We start from the raw sequence: 14,359 nt of genomic DNA, 5'->3' as shown, positions 1-14,359 counted from the left end.
ATATGTAATTTATAAGCTATTGTCGGATTAAGTCACACTTTTACCAATAATTTAATTGTTTTACAAAATTTTAGTTAAATTACTCTGATTTAATATGTCTAATATTCTTATATTAGTGGTATTGACCAAATAATTAAATGAAGATTTAACCCGTATTTCAAAACCAAATTAATAATATTTTATATTTATACTAATGTTAATTCAAACCGTCATGTTAATAACATATCCTGCCATATAACAACAAACCGTCATATTAGTGGTTTAACCCGTGTTTCAAAACTGTCATATTAGTGGTTTTGGTTGTAGGTGTTGTATTTCGTTTGTGAAGTTGATATTTATACATGAAAAATTCTTGATGAGCAAGAAATTTACGATCCATAGCAATAAAATAGAGATTTTAGTGTTTTCCTATTTGTGTTGATAACATTATCGCAGAATAATATTTAGTTTCTTAACGCGATATATACTATATTAAATGTATTTCTTGATGCTAATGTTAAATATACCCGATTATTGAATTTCTAAAGTTGGGTTCTCGTTTTTATGAATTTTATTAACGTTATAATAATTATTGCGATTGTAATCATTTGTTACTTAAATTCGGCTATGTCATTTAAACTTAAGAGATCATACAATCTCTAAAGATCTATTAAAATAGGTTTGGAGATTTTTATGGGATTAAAAATTTAATGCGTAGAGTTATTTTTGGAAAAATCGAAATGTATAGATGTTGTCAAGCTATTTCTGGCAATAAACGTATTAAATTAGGTCGATTTAAATAGTTCCATTAATTAAGTTTCTACAAAATGTTATTTTAGGAAAATTGTTAGGGGTTAATGTTGTAAATAAAACAAATTAAATAAGCACAACTTAAAGGACGTAAATCAAAATGTACTTCAAAAATGTTAATATAGATTTTTAATAAAACTTCCTTTTATAAATAATTTGGATAAATAAATTTCAAATTCATAACTTATAAAAAAAAAGTATTAGATATTTGAATTAGTTTGGACGTTTTATACTTTGGTCAATTTAAACAGATAGTTTAAAATCATGAAATTCGAGTTGATTTTGTTGTTTCAAAATTTTGTTTTGCTAAATTAAACAGATAGTCAAAACTTATGAAATTTAAGTAATTTTGTCGTTTTAACATTCATTTGGTCAGCTTAAACGAATAATTAATCCTTTAACTTTTTTTTTTTGGTTTTTTTCTCAACTTTCAAGCAAAAAAATGGCACAATGGTACTGGTGAGCAATGAACCTTAAATCACCATAATTGTGGAAAGATAAACTCCACATCATTCGTGAAATTCGAAAGTTTGTTTATGCTTCTCCGAAAGAGTCCACACCATGGAAAGTGTCTCTCCATAAAACCACATTACTCGAAGTGAAATACTTATTTATGGTCACCACTCCTCAATATACTTTGTTGCTTCCCATGTTCCTCATTGATTAATAATATATAACAATATAATGGTTTTGATATAGAACTAGTAGATAAGTTTAGCTACAGCCTAATTCCTATATACAAGTATATATAGTTATTTACATCGTTAATTTTCAATTAAAAATGTATGTTTACAATCAACTACTATCGTTTGTAATCAAATATTTTTAAAAGTTGTTTTTTTTTTTTTGTATATTCAAAATGGTGATAAATGCTAGAAAACGTTTGGCAAAAAAAAATAAAAATAAAAATAAATAAATGCTAGAAAACAGCACAAAAACAGTTTTATGTAATTGGTGTTAAACGAGTACAACCGCAATCACCACCAATAAACACAATGTACAATCATAAAACGTTTCATATCGAACCATAAACATAGTTATTTAAAGTAATAATAATAGTTGTGAATTATCTAATCACATTTTCCGTCTTGATAAATGGCTGCTTCAAAATCATGATAGGGCCTCATGTGACTTAACAAATTTCCTATCAATGGGAGTGCAGATAATTTAAAAATCTAGTTTGTCACTATTTGTAAAAAGATACTATTTTTTCCATTCTTTATATCTGAGCTATATATGATTGTATTCTAATCTAGCACTTGCTGTTAACGAATGACTAATCTCGGATTAGTTGGGTAGATTAATATTTGACGTAACACAGCTACACACAATAAACCGAAGCCACCGGACGTCACAAGTGGAATAAGAAAATTTTTAAGTCATACTAAAATATAGTTATATGTTTTTTTCAATATGTTATTTTGGTCACTAATTTGTTATATAACCGACATGGCGACACTTAATATGCTAAACCAAGGAAATATATGTCGTTATCATTTTTAAAAATATTAGTTCACCAAACTATAACGATGGTTTGCACATTATATTTTCAGTGTAGTTGGTGATAATAATAAAAAGTTTTGACTAATACACATTTATCTAAAATCCAAAAACTATGATCAAATCAGTAATCACTAAACCTTCGATGAACAAATACAACGATGAAAAAATATCATAATCCTATAAGAAAACCATAATTATGGTCGTAATAATTCTCGAAGCAAACAATATAACGAAAATTATTTTATTAATTTCAGGTACATATAAATAATTTCTTATATGAGTTTTTACGTGCCGTCACGTCCCGAAGAACAGTTGAAAGAGAATAAAATTTTAAAAAGACACCTGTTTTTGTTTTGTTAATCAGAGAGAGATATTTTAATAATATTAAGACGTTAGCCCCCAAAAACTTCTATTTCTTTCTTCTCTGCTTTCAAAATAAACCATTGAAGCAAGAAGTGCCAAACGAAGCGGTCACATTTTCCGGTTAAACAAACAGATCATCGAGCCGGTGAAAGCTCCGATCATCGACCCTTTCTTCTCCGGTAAGCATTGCATGTTCTGTAGCTCTGAATTCATTAAAATGTTAATCAATCGAGTTCATCTCAAAATGTTTTTTTTTTCTTCTTTGTACGGTGATGTGCCATGGATCTTGATCGGTTTGTGTTCGTATTGTTTCACTCGTAACTCAATTTTGCATAAAGAGATATAATTTGGGGACAGATTTTGACCTAATCTCTGTTTCTTGAATAATTTTAGCATAGTTGACCGACGAAGTCAAGATTGTTTTATATCTCAAACTAGAGCTATCTCTTGTGTTGTTGCCAAGATCTGATCTTTATAAGTTGAATTTGAGAATGAATACTCAACAACTCTGTTTTGTGTAGTTCTTGATATAGACTAATACTCATATTCTCACCAGCTTCCCTGAGGCATTGTGATCGGCATTTCTAAAAATGGCAAGTACACTGAGGAACATTCATGGTAAGAGATCTAATTTGCAATCTGAGTTTACTGGAAATGGAGGAAGTAAGAGAAGAAATCTTCATGATCATGATACAGATAATAACAATGTCATTGGTTCAGAAGACACTGTGTACCGTTTCTTGTGCCCTGTGAAAAAGACCGGGAGCATTATTGGCAAAGGCGGCGAGATTGCGAAGCAGATAAGGTCTGAGACTAAATCAAACATGAGGATAAACGAGGCTGTTCCTGGCTGTGATGAGCGTGTTGTTACTATATATTCAACTAATGAGGAGTTGAATCGTTTTGGAGATGAGGGAGAGCTTGTTTGTCCTGCTTTAGATGCTCTTTTCAAGGTTTATGACATGGTTGTGGCGGATATTGATGGTAATAATGATGATGATGACGATGATGATGACGATGATCTTAGCAAGAAGCAAACTGTTACTGTGAGGATGCTTGTGCCATCAGACCAAATTGGTTGTGTTATTGGGAAAGGAGGGCAAGTAATCCAGAATCTGCGTAACGACACCAATGCTCAGATTCGTGTCATCAAAGATCATCTACCTTCTTGTGCTTTGGCTTTGAGTCATGATGAGCTTCTTCAGGTGAGTCAGATACAATACATTCACAAGTCTTAAGAGGATTTGAAAATTCTAAAGTAGCTCTCATCATTGTGTTGTGTTTATTTTCAGATAATTGGAGAACCTTTGGTAGTTAGAGAAGCTCTTTATCAAGTTGCTTCACTGCTTCATGCTAACCCCTCACGGTTTCAACACTTGCTCCTGTCATCTTCAAGTTCCATGCACCAGCCTGGTGCGATGTTAATGTCTGCAGCACTAACGAGCTCGCATAGAAACTATGCTGTGCATAGAGATATAACAGATGCTAGGGAGTTTTGTGTTTGCTTCATCTGTCCATCTGAAAACGTTGGAGGTGTTATTGGAAAAGGTGGTGGTTTCATTAATCAGATCAGGCAAGAAACTGGTGCAACGATTAGAGTCAATACCTCAGAAACTGATGATGATGACTGCATCATTTTCATATCATCAAAAGAGGTAATGCTACTCTCTTATCTATCTGTTATCTCATACAAAGATTAAATATGGGAATCTTTGACAGAGTTTTTTTGTGTGTGTGTATATAGTTCTACGAAGATCAGTCTCCAGCTGTGAATGCAGCGATACGCTTACAACAGCGGTGCAGTGAGAAAGTGGGTAAAGATGCGAATGACTTAGCAATCTCCACTCGTTTACTTGTGTCGAGTTCCCAAATAGGGTGTCTCATTGGAAAAGGTGGAGCTGTTATATCCGAGATGAGGAGTGTAACAAGAGCTAATATCAAAATTCTTCAAAAAGAAGATGTACCAAAAATAGCACGCGAAGATGAAGAGATGGTTCAGGTGATTGATTAGAACACATATATGGATTGTGTTCTGTTTTTTTTCTTTTTTTGTTATGACACTAAGTCTATGTTCGTTTTTGCTGTGTTCAGATTACAGGAAACCCTGATGCCGCTATGAAAGCACTCACGCAAGTAATCTTGCGATTAAGAGCTAACTCTTTCGACATGGATCATGGACTTGTCTTGTTACCAACATCTCTTCCATATACTGAAAGTTCGAACAAATCCAAGTACGCAAAACGAGATGACTATACTAAACTGGTATGTACTGGTCCAGAAGATTTGTGGATCCAATGTTGTATGCATCATTCATTCTAGACATTCCACTAAAGTATATGATATTTTTTTAATTTGCAGAATTCGAATTCCAAGAGAAGAAACAATGTTTCTTAGAAAGGAAGATTGAAGGGTGTGTTCAACAGTTTCAGGAACTTCTATGTTGATGCAGTTTTTATACAAAATGGATGTTTTTACTTGTAGAAAGAAGAAAGTTGTCTATGCGAGATGTAAACAAGAGGGTGTGTTTTCATCTTTTTCTTTTTAGTTTTCTACTTTGGTATACTGTTTGAATTCTCATTTCTATGTTTAGTAACCAACATTTCACTATTTATTATATTACATTAAAGAAAATACCAATATCTGAATAAGCTTATATGTGTTTGAGATTGATGTATGAACCCTCTTGGTTTGATTCCGACAGTGTTACACACTACTTGTTTTGCCGTTTCCTTACAGCTTTTCTGTCTTTGTATATAAGATATATATTCTCTGTTTGAAACACACTACAAGATTTTGCTCTGTTTTGAAACAAATGGAGCTTGAGCTTCAAAATCTTACATTGGTTAGCACTGATATGTCGATGTGGGACAAAGTTGCAGTTACAATTTTACTGACCGTATTATCAAACTCGGTACTCTTGGCTTAGACTATGGAAAAACGAATTAATAAATTAGAACTGATGCAGTGATGGGATGAGCCAGGCCCGTGCAATAGTGCAACGCATGGGCGACTCGCGAAAGCCCAGGTAGCAAGCTACCTTAATGGGCTTTCTCCCTAAAAAAATAGAGTTAATATCGTGTGAGCCGATGGCCCACATATCAGATATTAAACTGATAAGAACAGATACTACACTTGATCTTAGCCAAAAGGCCGAGAAAGGTATGATTTGCAAGTAGAGCTCAGCGTCCTTTATATACTAGACAAGATTGACTATCGCTTCCTCAACTCGTCGATGTGGGACATTTTCAAAAGAAGCACTTGCCTCATCTTTAAACAAAAACGTCTACAAAAGACAAAACAGTCCTCGTAGTTTTTAAGAAATCTTTGGAATTTTCCTCCAATTATGTGATTTTTCCTTTTAACTGTGATTTTTCTTATCTTTGGAACTTTGGTCTCAATTCACTCGTTCAAGCTTTCTCTGTCTCTATGAATAGAATATTTTCATCAATCTCAGAAAAATCACAGTGAAATTACTAAACACTTCAGAGTTTATAGCTATGGATAAATTAGCTAAGGACATGAATATGATGCCAAATCAGAGAGTTCATATTGGTTTTTGTTGGATGTAACAAAATTAGAGCAGGTAAAGAGAGGCTAAACACAAGATAACAAATAAATCTTTGCTCATTATATGTCCTCAGCAAAAAACCTAAATTCTCTGTCTTTATATGAATTCTACACTTAATTATGGTTTTACATTTTTGTATATTTTATTCTTCATTATAATCAGCTATTCCAAAGTCTTAACCACTTCTTGAATTGTCCTCACTGAGGAGATTTATATAAATTGTCAGACCCTTTTTTGTAGTAAACAGTCACATACAAAAATGGAAGAAGCAAAGCATATTGAAGCTGGGGAAGCACAACAGATCGAAGCAGGGGAAGCAAAGCATATTCAAGCTAGGGAAGCACAACAAGGGATTGAAGCTGGGGAAAGTTCAAGATCATCTAGGAAAGTTATTACTTTTGAGCCAAAGTTGGTTATAAACAAAGGAATATCTGTTCTTGGATTCGTTCTGCGGTTATTTGCTGTTTTTGGAACTATAGGAAGCGCGCTCGCCATGGGAACAACAAATGAATCTGTTGTCTCTTTGAGCCAGCTCGTACTTCTCAAAGCAAAATACAGCGACTTACCAACGCTCATGTAAAAGATTCAAAAAGATTAATATCGATTAATCAAGAACTGATTGTGTACATATAACAATATTGTTTTGCTCTGCTTCATAGGTTTTTCGTGGTTGCCAACGCGATTGCTGGTGGATATTTGGTTCTTTCTCTACCTGTGTGTATCTTTCATATCTTCAGTACTAAAGCTAAAACCTCAAGAATCATCTTGCTCGTCATCGACACGGTAAGTCTATCCATCTCTTTTTGTAGTTATAAAAAAAGAAATCCAACTAGTTTGTGACCCAAGAAAACTTCCATTTCAATGAAATAACTTTATGTCTAACGAGAGGTGATCACTCAAAATGTTGCGATTTATTGTCTCTCTATATATAACAATTAGGTGATGTTGGCTCTGGTGAGCTCTGGTGCATCAGCAGCAACTGCCACCGTGTATTTAGCTCACGAGGGCAACACAACCGCTAACTGGCCACCTATATGCCAGCAATTTGACAAATTCTGCGAACGCATCTCTGGATCTCTCATCGGTTCTTTCGGAGCATTGATCTTGCTCATGCTTATTGTTATCAATTCTGCTATCTCCCTATCACGCCACTAAGATATCTATGCACTTATGTATATCGATCTGATACACTATTTTAAGGTCTTTAAATTTAATTATATGCAATATATATAATGTAATGTAACATATAAAGAGTTCAGAAATTTCTTATGACGAGATAGATATATACAATACAACTGAATTAAGCAAGAAGCTCCACCACGTTGTCTATCGATTTCAGTGTCTTCTCGTAGTAGAGATACGACTCGTACACCTTTGGCGTCCGTACGTAAAAATCCAACTATTGTATCATAAAACATTTAACAATATATTATTACGTATTGATCAAAATTAAATATGAAAATATATTGTGGATTAGAGTTTTCACTTATACCTCACTCATGTTTTCGACAAGCTGGTTTGCCGCCTGAACGTAATCATTGCGGCGATTCTCCGGCAAGATGTTCATGGCGTTGGTGAGATCCTGAGACAGATAAGCCTGTTTCAATCTTATGTAGAATATAACGTACCTCCACGACATGTGGTCCAACATCTCCCTCATGCCTCTCAATCCTTCAGCCGTCTGTTTTATACGCTCAGCCGCATCCTCAGGCGATAGCCCCGGCATAAAATACTTCTCTTTTATGAATGACCTCGTCCCCCATTTCTCCTGTGCTAACGCTGATGACGTGACAGCACCACCACCGATGGTAGTGAATGTTATAAGCGAAGTCAGAAGGGATCTCCGGCGAGTGAAAATATCTTGTTGGGATTCTCCGCCGCAGCATACGACGGAGAATGGTGGGTTTACACGACGACGGTAATTTGACCGGAGGAGGAGATACGGTGGCGGAGTGTTGGTCGTGAAGGAGCTCATTTTTATTGTTACTATTATATTTTTCTTCTCTGTTTTTTTTTTTTTGAAGGATAGGAAATGGGAGGAGCTCAAAACTATTGTCTACTTGAAAAATCATAATGCTTGCCACGTCGGTCTTTCATATTTTGCCACGTTGGATGTTATCTCTAAAGTTTTGTATTTTAGAAAAATAATTGAAACGACGCCGTCAAGTACACTGAAATATTTATTATCACCAAAACGATGTCGTATTTGTTTTTGGGTAATTAAACTCTGTGATCATGTGATGCACATTGAGTTCAGTTTAGTAATCAATTCCGGTGAAAATGGAGCGGAGCCGAGTGACCGGAGAATCACAGACCGGAACGAGGATCTTGCTTGCGTCACTCTCTGCGATGGTCGCAGAGTCAGTTACTTTTCCGATTGATCTCACAAAGACCAGAATGCAGCTCCATGGTGCGCAGCGGATTGGCGCAATCGGAGTCGTATCGGAGATTGCGAGGAAGGAAGGAGTGATTGGTTTTTACAAAGGTCTATCTCCGGCAATTTTGCGACACCTGTTCTACACGCCTATCAGAATCATCGGATACGAGAATTTGAAAGGATTCATCGTCAGATCTGAAGCTAACCACGGCGAGTCCCTTCCTCTCGCCACAAAGGCTCTCCTCGGAGGATTCTCTGGTGTTATAGCTCAGGTAACGGTGCTTCATCATCTGTAAATCTTTAGAGTCTTGTATTGACTGTAATCTGGATCTGGATTTACGCTAGTTTGTGGTAAACCGATTTGCTGATCAGCTTAACAGTTGCTTAGAGTAATGTTTAGTTTCCATTGAAGATGCTATATAGAAGAAGGTATTAAGAAGGGGATTTTGTCAAATGTTTCTTGAGTTTTAGCTTTTAGGTGTTTCTGTGTTCAGTGTGATTTCAGAGTTAGCTGCTACTTTAGGTTGGTTTGAAGATGAGAATCCATTGAGATTCAAATGTTGGATGCTCAGTGTGTTTCATATATCCTTAATCCAAATGATTTGCTTGTTTGTTTTCTGCTACTTGTTACAATTAAGTTCCCTCAGTTCAGTGATTACCAATGGAAACTTGAAGTTCTATTGGGGCCTTGAAATGTGGCTATATTCTAGAATTGACCATTGGGTGTTATCTATTGTACACCAAACTAAAAATGCTTCTTGTTGTGTTCATACTAGAAATGCAGGTAGTGGCTAGCCCAGCTGATTTGGTTAAGGTGAGAATGCAAGCAGATGGTAGATTGGTGAGTCAAGGCCTGCAACCGAGATACTCAGGACCAGTCGAAGCTTTCACCAAGATCTTACAGTCAGAAGGAGTAAAAGGGTTATGGAAAGGTGTTCTTCCAAACATCCAGAGAGCATTTCTAGTGAATATGGGAGAACTAGCTTGTTATGATCACGCCAAACACTTTGTCATCGATAGAAAGATCTCTGAGGATAACATTTACGCGCACACTCTTGCTTCTATAATGTCGGGTCTTGCTTCTACAACTTTGAGTTGTCCTGCTGATGTGGTGAAGACAAGGATGATGAATCAAGGTGAGAAAGCTGTGTATAGAAATTCTTACGACTGTTTGGTGAAGACTGTTAAGTTTGAAGGAGTAAGAGCTTTGTGGAAAGGTTTCTTCCCTACATGGGCAAGGCTTGGACCGTGGCAGTTCGTGTTTTGGGTTTCCTATGAGAAGTTTAGACAACTAGCAGGGATCTCTTCCTTCTAGACCTGGGAAATTGGATTTCGGATTTGAGATTTGGGTTCTTCGTTCTCACACATCTGGTAAGAAAACCTGAGAAGTAGGCCCAAATATTTTTCATAGTTTGAAGTTTTCAAATTGAGTGATTAAATTACATTGGCTATCCTATAAAGTAAGAATTCAGAATTTATAAAAAAGTGAATTTGATAGTAATTTTTTTTTCGCAGAATTCTGAAAAAAAATTGTGATGTTTTGGCAAATATCTTTATACTAAAAAATGGAATATTAGTGAATAATTTATGCATATATTTTGGTTAGTAAAGTTAGTGTATTTTGAGTTTTGTTCATGTAGTAAATAGGAAAAAAAAATTACATTCATGTATGGATGGATGATGAAGGGAAATTGGCAAAACTAACTAAAAAAAAAACTAAAATTAAATCCATAACTACTCTAACCATGTAACTATGATATAGTGTATATAAACTACAATATATACTATCTTACCCTTCCACCACCAACCCTATCTATCCCTTTATCATTACCTTCAGCCACCACCTTTACCCCCTACCACCACCATCACCACCACCTCTTAGCTACCATTTCCACTAGGGTTCCCAATGTAACTTCTAGGGTTTAGATTTCCTCCAGCCACCACCTCCGGTCACCGCCACCTCCGACCTCCGGCGCACCTCCGGTCTACCTCCGGCGAACCTCCGGCCGACCTCCGGCGAACTGACCTCTGGCCAACTTCTGGCCGACCAGCCACCACCTCCGGTCACCGCCACCTCCGACCTCCGGTGCACCTCCGGCCTACTTCCGGCGAATCTCCGATGAACCTCCGGCTGACCTCCGGCGAACTGACCTCTGGCCAACCTCTGGCCGACCTCCGACTAACCGCCGGCCACCACTCCACCTCCAACCACTACCACTATATTTTTCCGGCCACCCTACCTCCAGTCAGCCTTCCATTCCTATGACAATCACAACCCTAAAATGGTAATTTTAGTTACCCTCTATCTTAGTTTCCTAATTTTTTCAAATAGTATGTTATATACTTCTATAGTTTTATTGTTTTGGTCATACAGCTAATTCACCCATGGATGAATTCAAAGGATGTTTTATTTTATTTTCTGTCAAAGATATTTTTCCTTTTTTTTAAGAAATCAAAAACCTAGAAATTTGATGTCAAAAAGAAGAAGAAAAAGGAAAAAAATCTAGAAATTTGGCGCGTGGGAATCGTTGCGTAGACAATAGACATATTAAAAAGCAGACATCCGAGTTCTGAGGGACAGAAAAAAACAAAACTTTGTCGCAAGCAGAAAGGTCTCTGCAGATCCAGATTACTTCAAGTTCGATTTCGTTTTTCTTTCTTTTTTTCCAATAAGATAAGACACTCTTAGTCTTACACTTGATCTACTCCTTTTGTTTCTCGAGCAACCCGAAGAAATTAAGGTACTTTTTTTTTTTTTTTACTTTTGAATAAACTCTTTTGAGTAGATAGATATATAAAGAAGAGAGTCAAAGTTAGACTTGATTTTTACCCAGAAGAAGCAAAAATAACGAATCATCTTTGTCTATTTTAGCTTACTGGGATTTTTGTTTTCTTCAATTAAGAAACGCAATTGATGTTTAGATTAGATTAGAGGAAGTAGTAAAAAAGGGATGAGAATGCATCTTGTTTACGCATAGTTCTGTAATGGGATTCTTTCGATTTAGACGTAATTTGATGTTTTGCCCAGAAGAAGAAGTAGATGTTGTGATAAATCATAATATTGTTACAGTAATTTAGTCTAATACATTAGTTAAGATATAAAGTTTAAAACTTTTTCTTCTGATTCGTTGAAAGTCTTTGTCAAATTCAGACTACTTAATCAGAGAGAATTGTCTTTGGTGAAAGTGGGAAACTAATTTATCTACACTGATCTCATCGATTACGTCACTCTCTACTGATGTTTTTTTTTGCTCTATAACATTGGCCTTAGGTTGTTGTTGTCTTGAGTAGAGAAAAGTCGTCGTTTTTGGAACCTCTCTATCGAAGCTAATGGCGGAACTAAATGGAGTCATGCCGACCATAGACTTAGGAGAGGTTTCTGATAAGATTCTGAATCAGAAAATCCGTGAAGCGAGTGAGAGATGGGGATGTTTTAGGGTGATCAACCATGGGGTTTCATTGTCTTTGATGGCTGAGATGAAGAAGACTGTTATTGATCTCTTTGAGCGTCCATACGAGGTGAAACTGCGTAACACCCATGTGTTACTAGGTAGTGGTTACAGGGTTCCAAATGAAACCAATCCTTACTATGAAGCCTTAGGTCTCTATGACATGGCTTCTCCTCAAGCTGTCAATACCTTTTGTGACCAACTTGAAGCTTCTGCGGATCAAAGGTAAATTTCTTTTTGTCTTTGGTTTTAAAAAAGGGTTCTTGTGATGGAAACATTGATTTATGTCTTGATGGAACTTTGGAGTTTGCAGGGAGATTATGGTTAAGTATGCAAAAGCTATTAATGGACTTGCAACGGATCTAGTGAGAAGATTAGCAGAGAGTTACGGACTGGTTGAGACCGAGTTTTTCAAAGGATGGCCGAGCCAGTTTCGGATCAACAAATATCATTTCAAACCCGAAGCAGTCGGGAAGCTCGGTGTGCAGTTACACACGGATTCCGGGTTCTTGACGATTCTTCAAGATGATGAAAATGTTGGTGGACTTGAAGCTATGGACAGTTCTTCAGGAAAGTTTTTCCCTATAGACCCGTTGCCAAACACGCTTGCTATCAACCTCGGTGACATGGCTACGATATGGAGCAATGGAAGGTTGTGCAATGTGAAGCATAGAGTGCAATGCAAAGAAGCAACAATGAGGTATTCTATTGCTTCCTTCTTATTGGGACCAATGGATACAGATTTGGAACCTCCAAGTAAGTTTGTGGATGCAGAACATCCGAGACTATACAAGCCTATTAGTCACGAAGGGGTACGGAATATTAGAATGACTAAAAAATTGCATGATGGAGAAGCTCTCAAGCTTATTACCCATGAGAAGCTAGATAAATGACCAGGGGCATTGTAAGATTGTTGCGTTGCGTAATGGAATTAGAAACTGCAGATTATTGTCAAAGTCCCTAGGAATGAGAAATAAAGATGTATTTTTTTTTTGTTTTTTTGTGGTTCGAAAATAAAGATGTCAACCTATTGGATTGTTGCACAATCTATGAAATTCTTACCTTAAGTTTTCTGTGGATGCAATACTATTCTTGATCTTCTGTCAAAGAGAAGATTTTTTTTTTTATCTAAATCATATTCAGTACCTGTAGAGTTGTTATACTAAAGATTGGAGTCCGGAAGTAAATAGCCTGGTTTTGTGTAAATCGCCACTTGTACTTGATCCTGAGTGTTAATCGCAAAACTATTGGTAGATTGAAATTATTATATTCTACCGGCATAATTATGCTTATTGTGTTCTTGAGTTGGCACAGTTTATGCAAGAATCATTGGCGTGCAACTTGAAGAATAGTTCGATATCTAAAATGCACAGAAGGCAGATGCATGCACCTAGGGCTGGGCAAAATATCCGAACCCGAAAATTTAACCCGAACCCGATTAAAAATATCTGATCCGAACCCGAATCCGAACTTTAAAATATCCAATTGGATGCTTTTTATAAATGAAATGGGTACCCGAACCCGATTGGGTATATCCGAACACCCGAACAAATACCCGAAACTATCCAAAGTTATATATATTTAACAATAGGTTGAGTTAATTTACTAGTTTTGCAAATAATTTTATAATCATTATTACAACTTACTAGATAAATTAGTTTTCATTTTTAAATATGTCAATTTTCATATGTTAATTTAGATAGATTATATAGTTTTAATTTTGAATTTGATGTTGTAAGAAGTCAAAAATTATCGGCTTGTGAATTTGATATTTTGTTATTTAGAATTGTCCTTTTCTTTTAATGAATTCAATTTGGTTTGATAACTTTGATTTTTTTATTTATTTATGATTATAATCATTTTTAATGAATTTGAATTGATTTAGGGATCTTTTACTTTGGTTCGGATTAAAAAATTACAAATCCGATCCGAACTTGAAATATAATTTGAGACATTGGGTGAAACCCGAAAATACTTAAACCCGATGGGTGTTTACCCGAACCCGACCCGAAATCTAAATATATCCGAATGGGTCTTATGTTTCTAAACCCGAAAACCCTAAACCCAAAATACCCGACCCGAAACCCGAAAGGGTACCCGAATGCCCACCCCTACATGCACCCTCCTTGGTGCCGGTGGCTGTAGATCCGCCCATGTCGCCACATGTATCTCTGTATCAGTTTGGTCGATTAATTTATCTACTTTTGAGTAATTTGGAAAAAAAATAAGCCAAAGATAGAAAAGATTAATTTAGAAAGTTGTATCGGTAGGCTTTAGTGGTTTGTACATGCATTGATGCATACTTGATAC

The 14,359-nt window shown here is 35.9% G+C and overlaps 5 protein-coding genes and 1 non-coding gene across 7 annotated transcripts; 4 read left to right on the top strand and 2 right to left on the bottom strand.

Moving 5' to 3' along the window:
- Window positions 1-2,636: 2,636 nt before the first annotated feature.
- LOC104755709 (KH domain-containing protein At4g18375) lies at window positions 2,637-5,286 on the top strand. 2 transcript variants are annotated; one of them, XM_010478152.3, is made up of 7 exons: window positions 2,637-2,834; window positions 3,212-3,273; window positions 3,352-3,860; window positions 3,948-4,310; window positions 4,400-4,654; window positions 4,747-4,917; window positions 5,014-5,286. In XM_010478152.3, the coding sequence occupies exons 2-7, from the start codon at window positions 3,246-3,248 to the stop codon at window positions 5,047-5,049; spliced, it is 1,362 nt and encodes a 453-aa protein (XP_010476454.1). In that variant the 5' UTR covers window positions 2,637-2,834; window positions 3,212-3,245; the 3' UTR covers window positions 5,050-5,286. The 2 variants fall into 2 exon arrangements, with proteins under 2 accessions (XP_010476454.1, XP_010476453.1); XM_010478151.3 differs by having other exon boundaries at window positions 2,648-2,834; window positions 3,212-3,860.
- A 336-nt stretch (window positions 5,287-5,622) lies between these two features.
- LOC147923355 (U2 spliceosomal RNA) lies at window positions 5,623-5,818 on the bottom strand. Its single transcript, XR_015588012.1, has one exon. It is a non-coding gene; the product is annotated as a U2 spliceosomal RNA (small nuclear RNA).
- Window positions 5,819-6,404: 586 nt separating this feature from the next.
- LOC104755707 (casparian strip membrane protein 6-like) lies at window positions 6,405-7,531 on the top strand. The gene is made up of 3 exons (XM_010478146.2): window positions 6,405-6,799; window positions 6,883-7,006; window positions 7,163-7,531. The coding sequence occupies exons 1-3, from the start codon at window positions 6,483-6,485 to the stop codon at window positions 7,376-7,378; spliced, it is 657 nt and encodes a 218-aa protein (XP_010476448.1). The 5' UTR covers window positions 6,405-6,482; the 3' UTR covers window positions 7,379-7,531.
- On the bottom strand, window positions 7,417-8,279 carry LOC104755708 (photosynthetic NDH subunit of lumenal location 2, chloroplastic). The gene is made up of 2 exons (XM_010478150.3): window positions 7,716-8,279; window positions 7,417-7,622 (listed from the first exon to the last, which is right to left on the bottom strand). Exons 1-2 carry the CDS (start codon window positions 8,196-8,198, stop codon window positions 7,524-7,526), a joined length of 582 nt encoding a protein of 193 aa, XP_010476452.2. The 5' UTR covers window positions 8,199-8,279; the 3' UTR covers window positions 7,417-7,523.
- Window positions 8,267-10,316, top strand: LOC104755704 (mitochondrial uncoupling protein 3). Its single transcript, XM_010478142.3, has 2 exons — window positions 8,267-8,872; window positions 9,385-10,316. Exons 1-2 carry the CDS (start codon window positions 8,504-8,506, stop codon window positions 9,913-9,915), a joined length of 900 nt encoding a protein of 299 aa, XP_010476444.1. The 5' UTR covers window positions 8,267-8,503; the 3' UTR covers window positions 9,916-10,316.
- A 1,579-nt stretch (window positions 10,317-11,895) lies between these two features.
- LOC104755705 (2-oxoglutarate-dependent dioxygenase DAO) lies at window positions 11,896-13,182 on the top strand. Its single transcript, XM_019238660.2, has 2 exons — window positions 11,896-12,274; window positions 12,363-13,182. Exons 1-2 carry the CDS (start codon window positions 11,931-11,933, stop codon window positions 12,940-12,942), a joined length of 924 nt encoding a protein of 307 aa, XP_019094205.2. The 5' UTR covers window positions 11,896-11,930; the 3' UTR covers window positions 12,943-13,182.
- Window positions 13,183-14,359: the final 1,177 nt, after the last annotated feature.

This window comes from Camelina sativa, chromosome 17 (genome assembly GCF_030686135.1).
Source record: "Camelina sativa cultivar CO46 ecotype springtype chromosome 17, ASM3068613v1".
Lineage (NCBI taxonomy): Eukaryota > Viridiplantae > Streptophyta > Magnoliopsida > Brassicales > Brassicaceae > Camelina > Camelina sativa.
The sequence above is the reverse complement of the archived record's forward strand: the minus strand, read 5'-3'. Positions and strand labels throughout refer to the sequence as shown.

What these genes read in the sequence shown, in the direction of transcription:
- LOC104755709 (XM_010478151.3), top strand. Translation starts at nt 3,246, where the DNA reads ATGGCAAGTACACTGAGGAACATTCATGGTAAGAGATCTAATTTGCAA. An exon ending in AAGATGAAGAGATGGTTCAG is followed by an intron (nt 4,655 to 4,746) that starts GTGATTGATTAG and finishes TGCTGTGTTCAG; the next exon opens with ATTACAGGAAACCCTGATGC. An exon ending in GAGATGACTATACTAAACTG is followed by an intron (nt 4,918 to 5,013) that starts GTATGTACTGGT and finishes TTTAATTTGCAG; the next exon opens with AATTCGAATTCCAAGAGAAG.
- LOC104755707 (XM_010478146.2), top strand. Translation starts at nt 6,483, where the DNA reads ATGGAAGAAGCAAAGCATATTGAAGCTGGGGAAGCACAACAGATCGAA. An exon ending in AGCGACTTACCAACGCTCAT is followed by an intron (nt 6,800 to 6,882) that starts GTAAAAGATTCA and finishes TCTGCTTCATAG; the next exon opens with GTTTTTCGTGGTTGCCAACG. An exon ending in TCTTGCTCGTCATCGACACG is followed by an intron (nt 7,007 to 7,162) that starts GTAAGTCTATCC and finishes TATAACAATTAG; the next exon opens with GTGATGTTGGCTCTGGTGAG.
- LOC104755708 (XM_010478150.3), bottom strand. Translation starts at nt 8,198, where the DNA reads ATGAGCTCCTTCACGACCAACACTCCGCCACCGTATCTCCTCCTCCGG. An exon ending in TTGTCGAAAACATGAGTGAG is followed by an intron (nt 7,623 to 7,715) that starts GTATAAGTGAAA and finishes ATGATACAATAG; the next exon opens with TTGGATTTTTACGTACGGAC.
- LOC104755704 (XM_010478142.3), top strand. Translation starts at nt 8,504, where the DNA reads ATGGAGCGGAGCCGAGTGACCGGAGAATCACAGACCGGAACGAGGATC. An exon ending in TCTCTGGTGTTATAGCTCAG is followed by an intron (nt 8,873 to 9,384) that starts GTAACGGTGCTT and finishes CTAGAAATGCAG; the next exon opens with GTAGTGGCTAGCCCAGCTGA.
- LOC104755705 (XM_019238660.2), top strand. Translation starts at nt 11,931, where the DNA reads ATGGCGGAACTAAATGGAGTCATGCCGACCATAGACTTAGGAGAGGTT. An exon ending in GAAGCTTCTGCGGATCAAAG is followed by an intron (nt 12,275 to 12,362) that starts GTAAATTTCTTT and finishes TGGAGTTTGCAG; the next exon opens with GGAGATTATGGTTAAGTATG.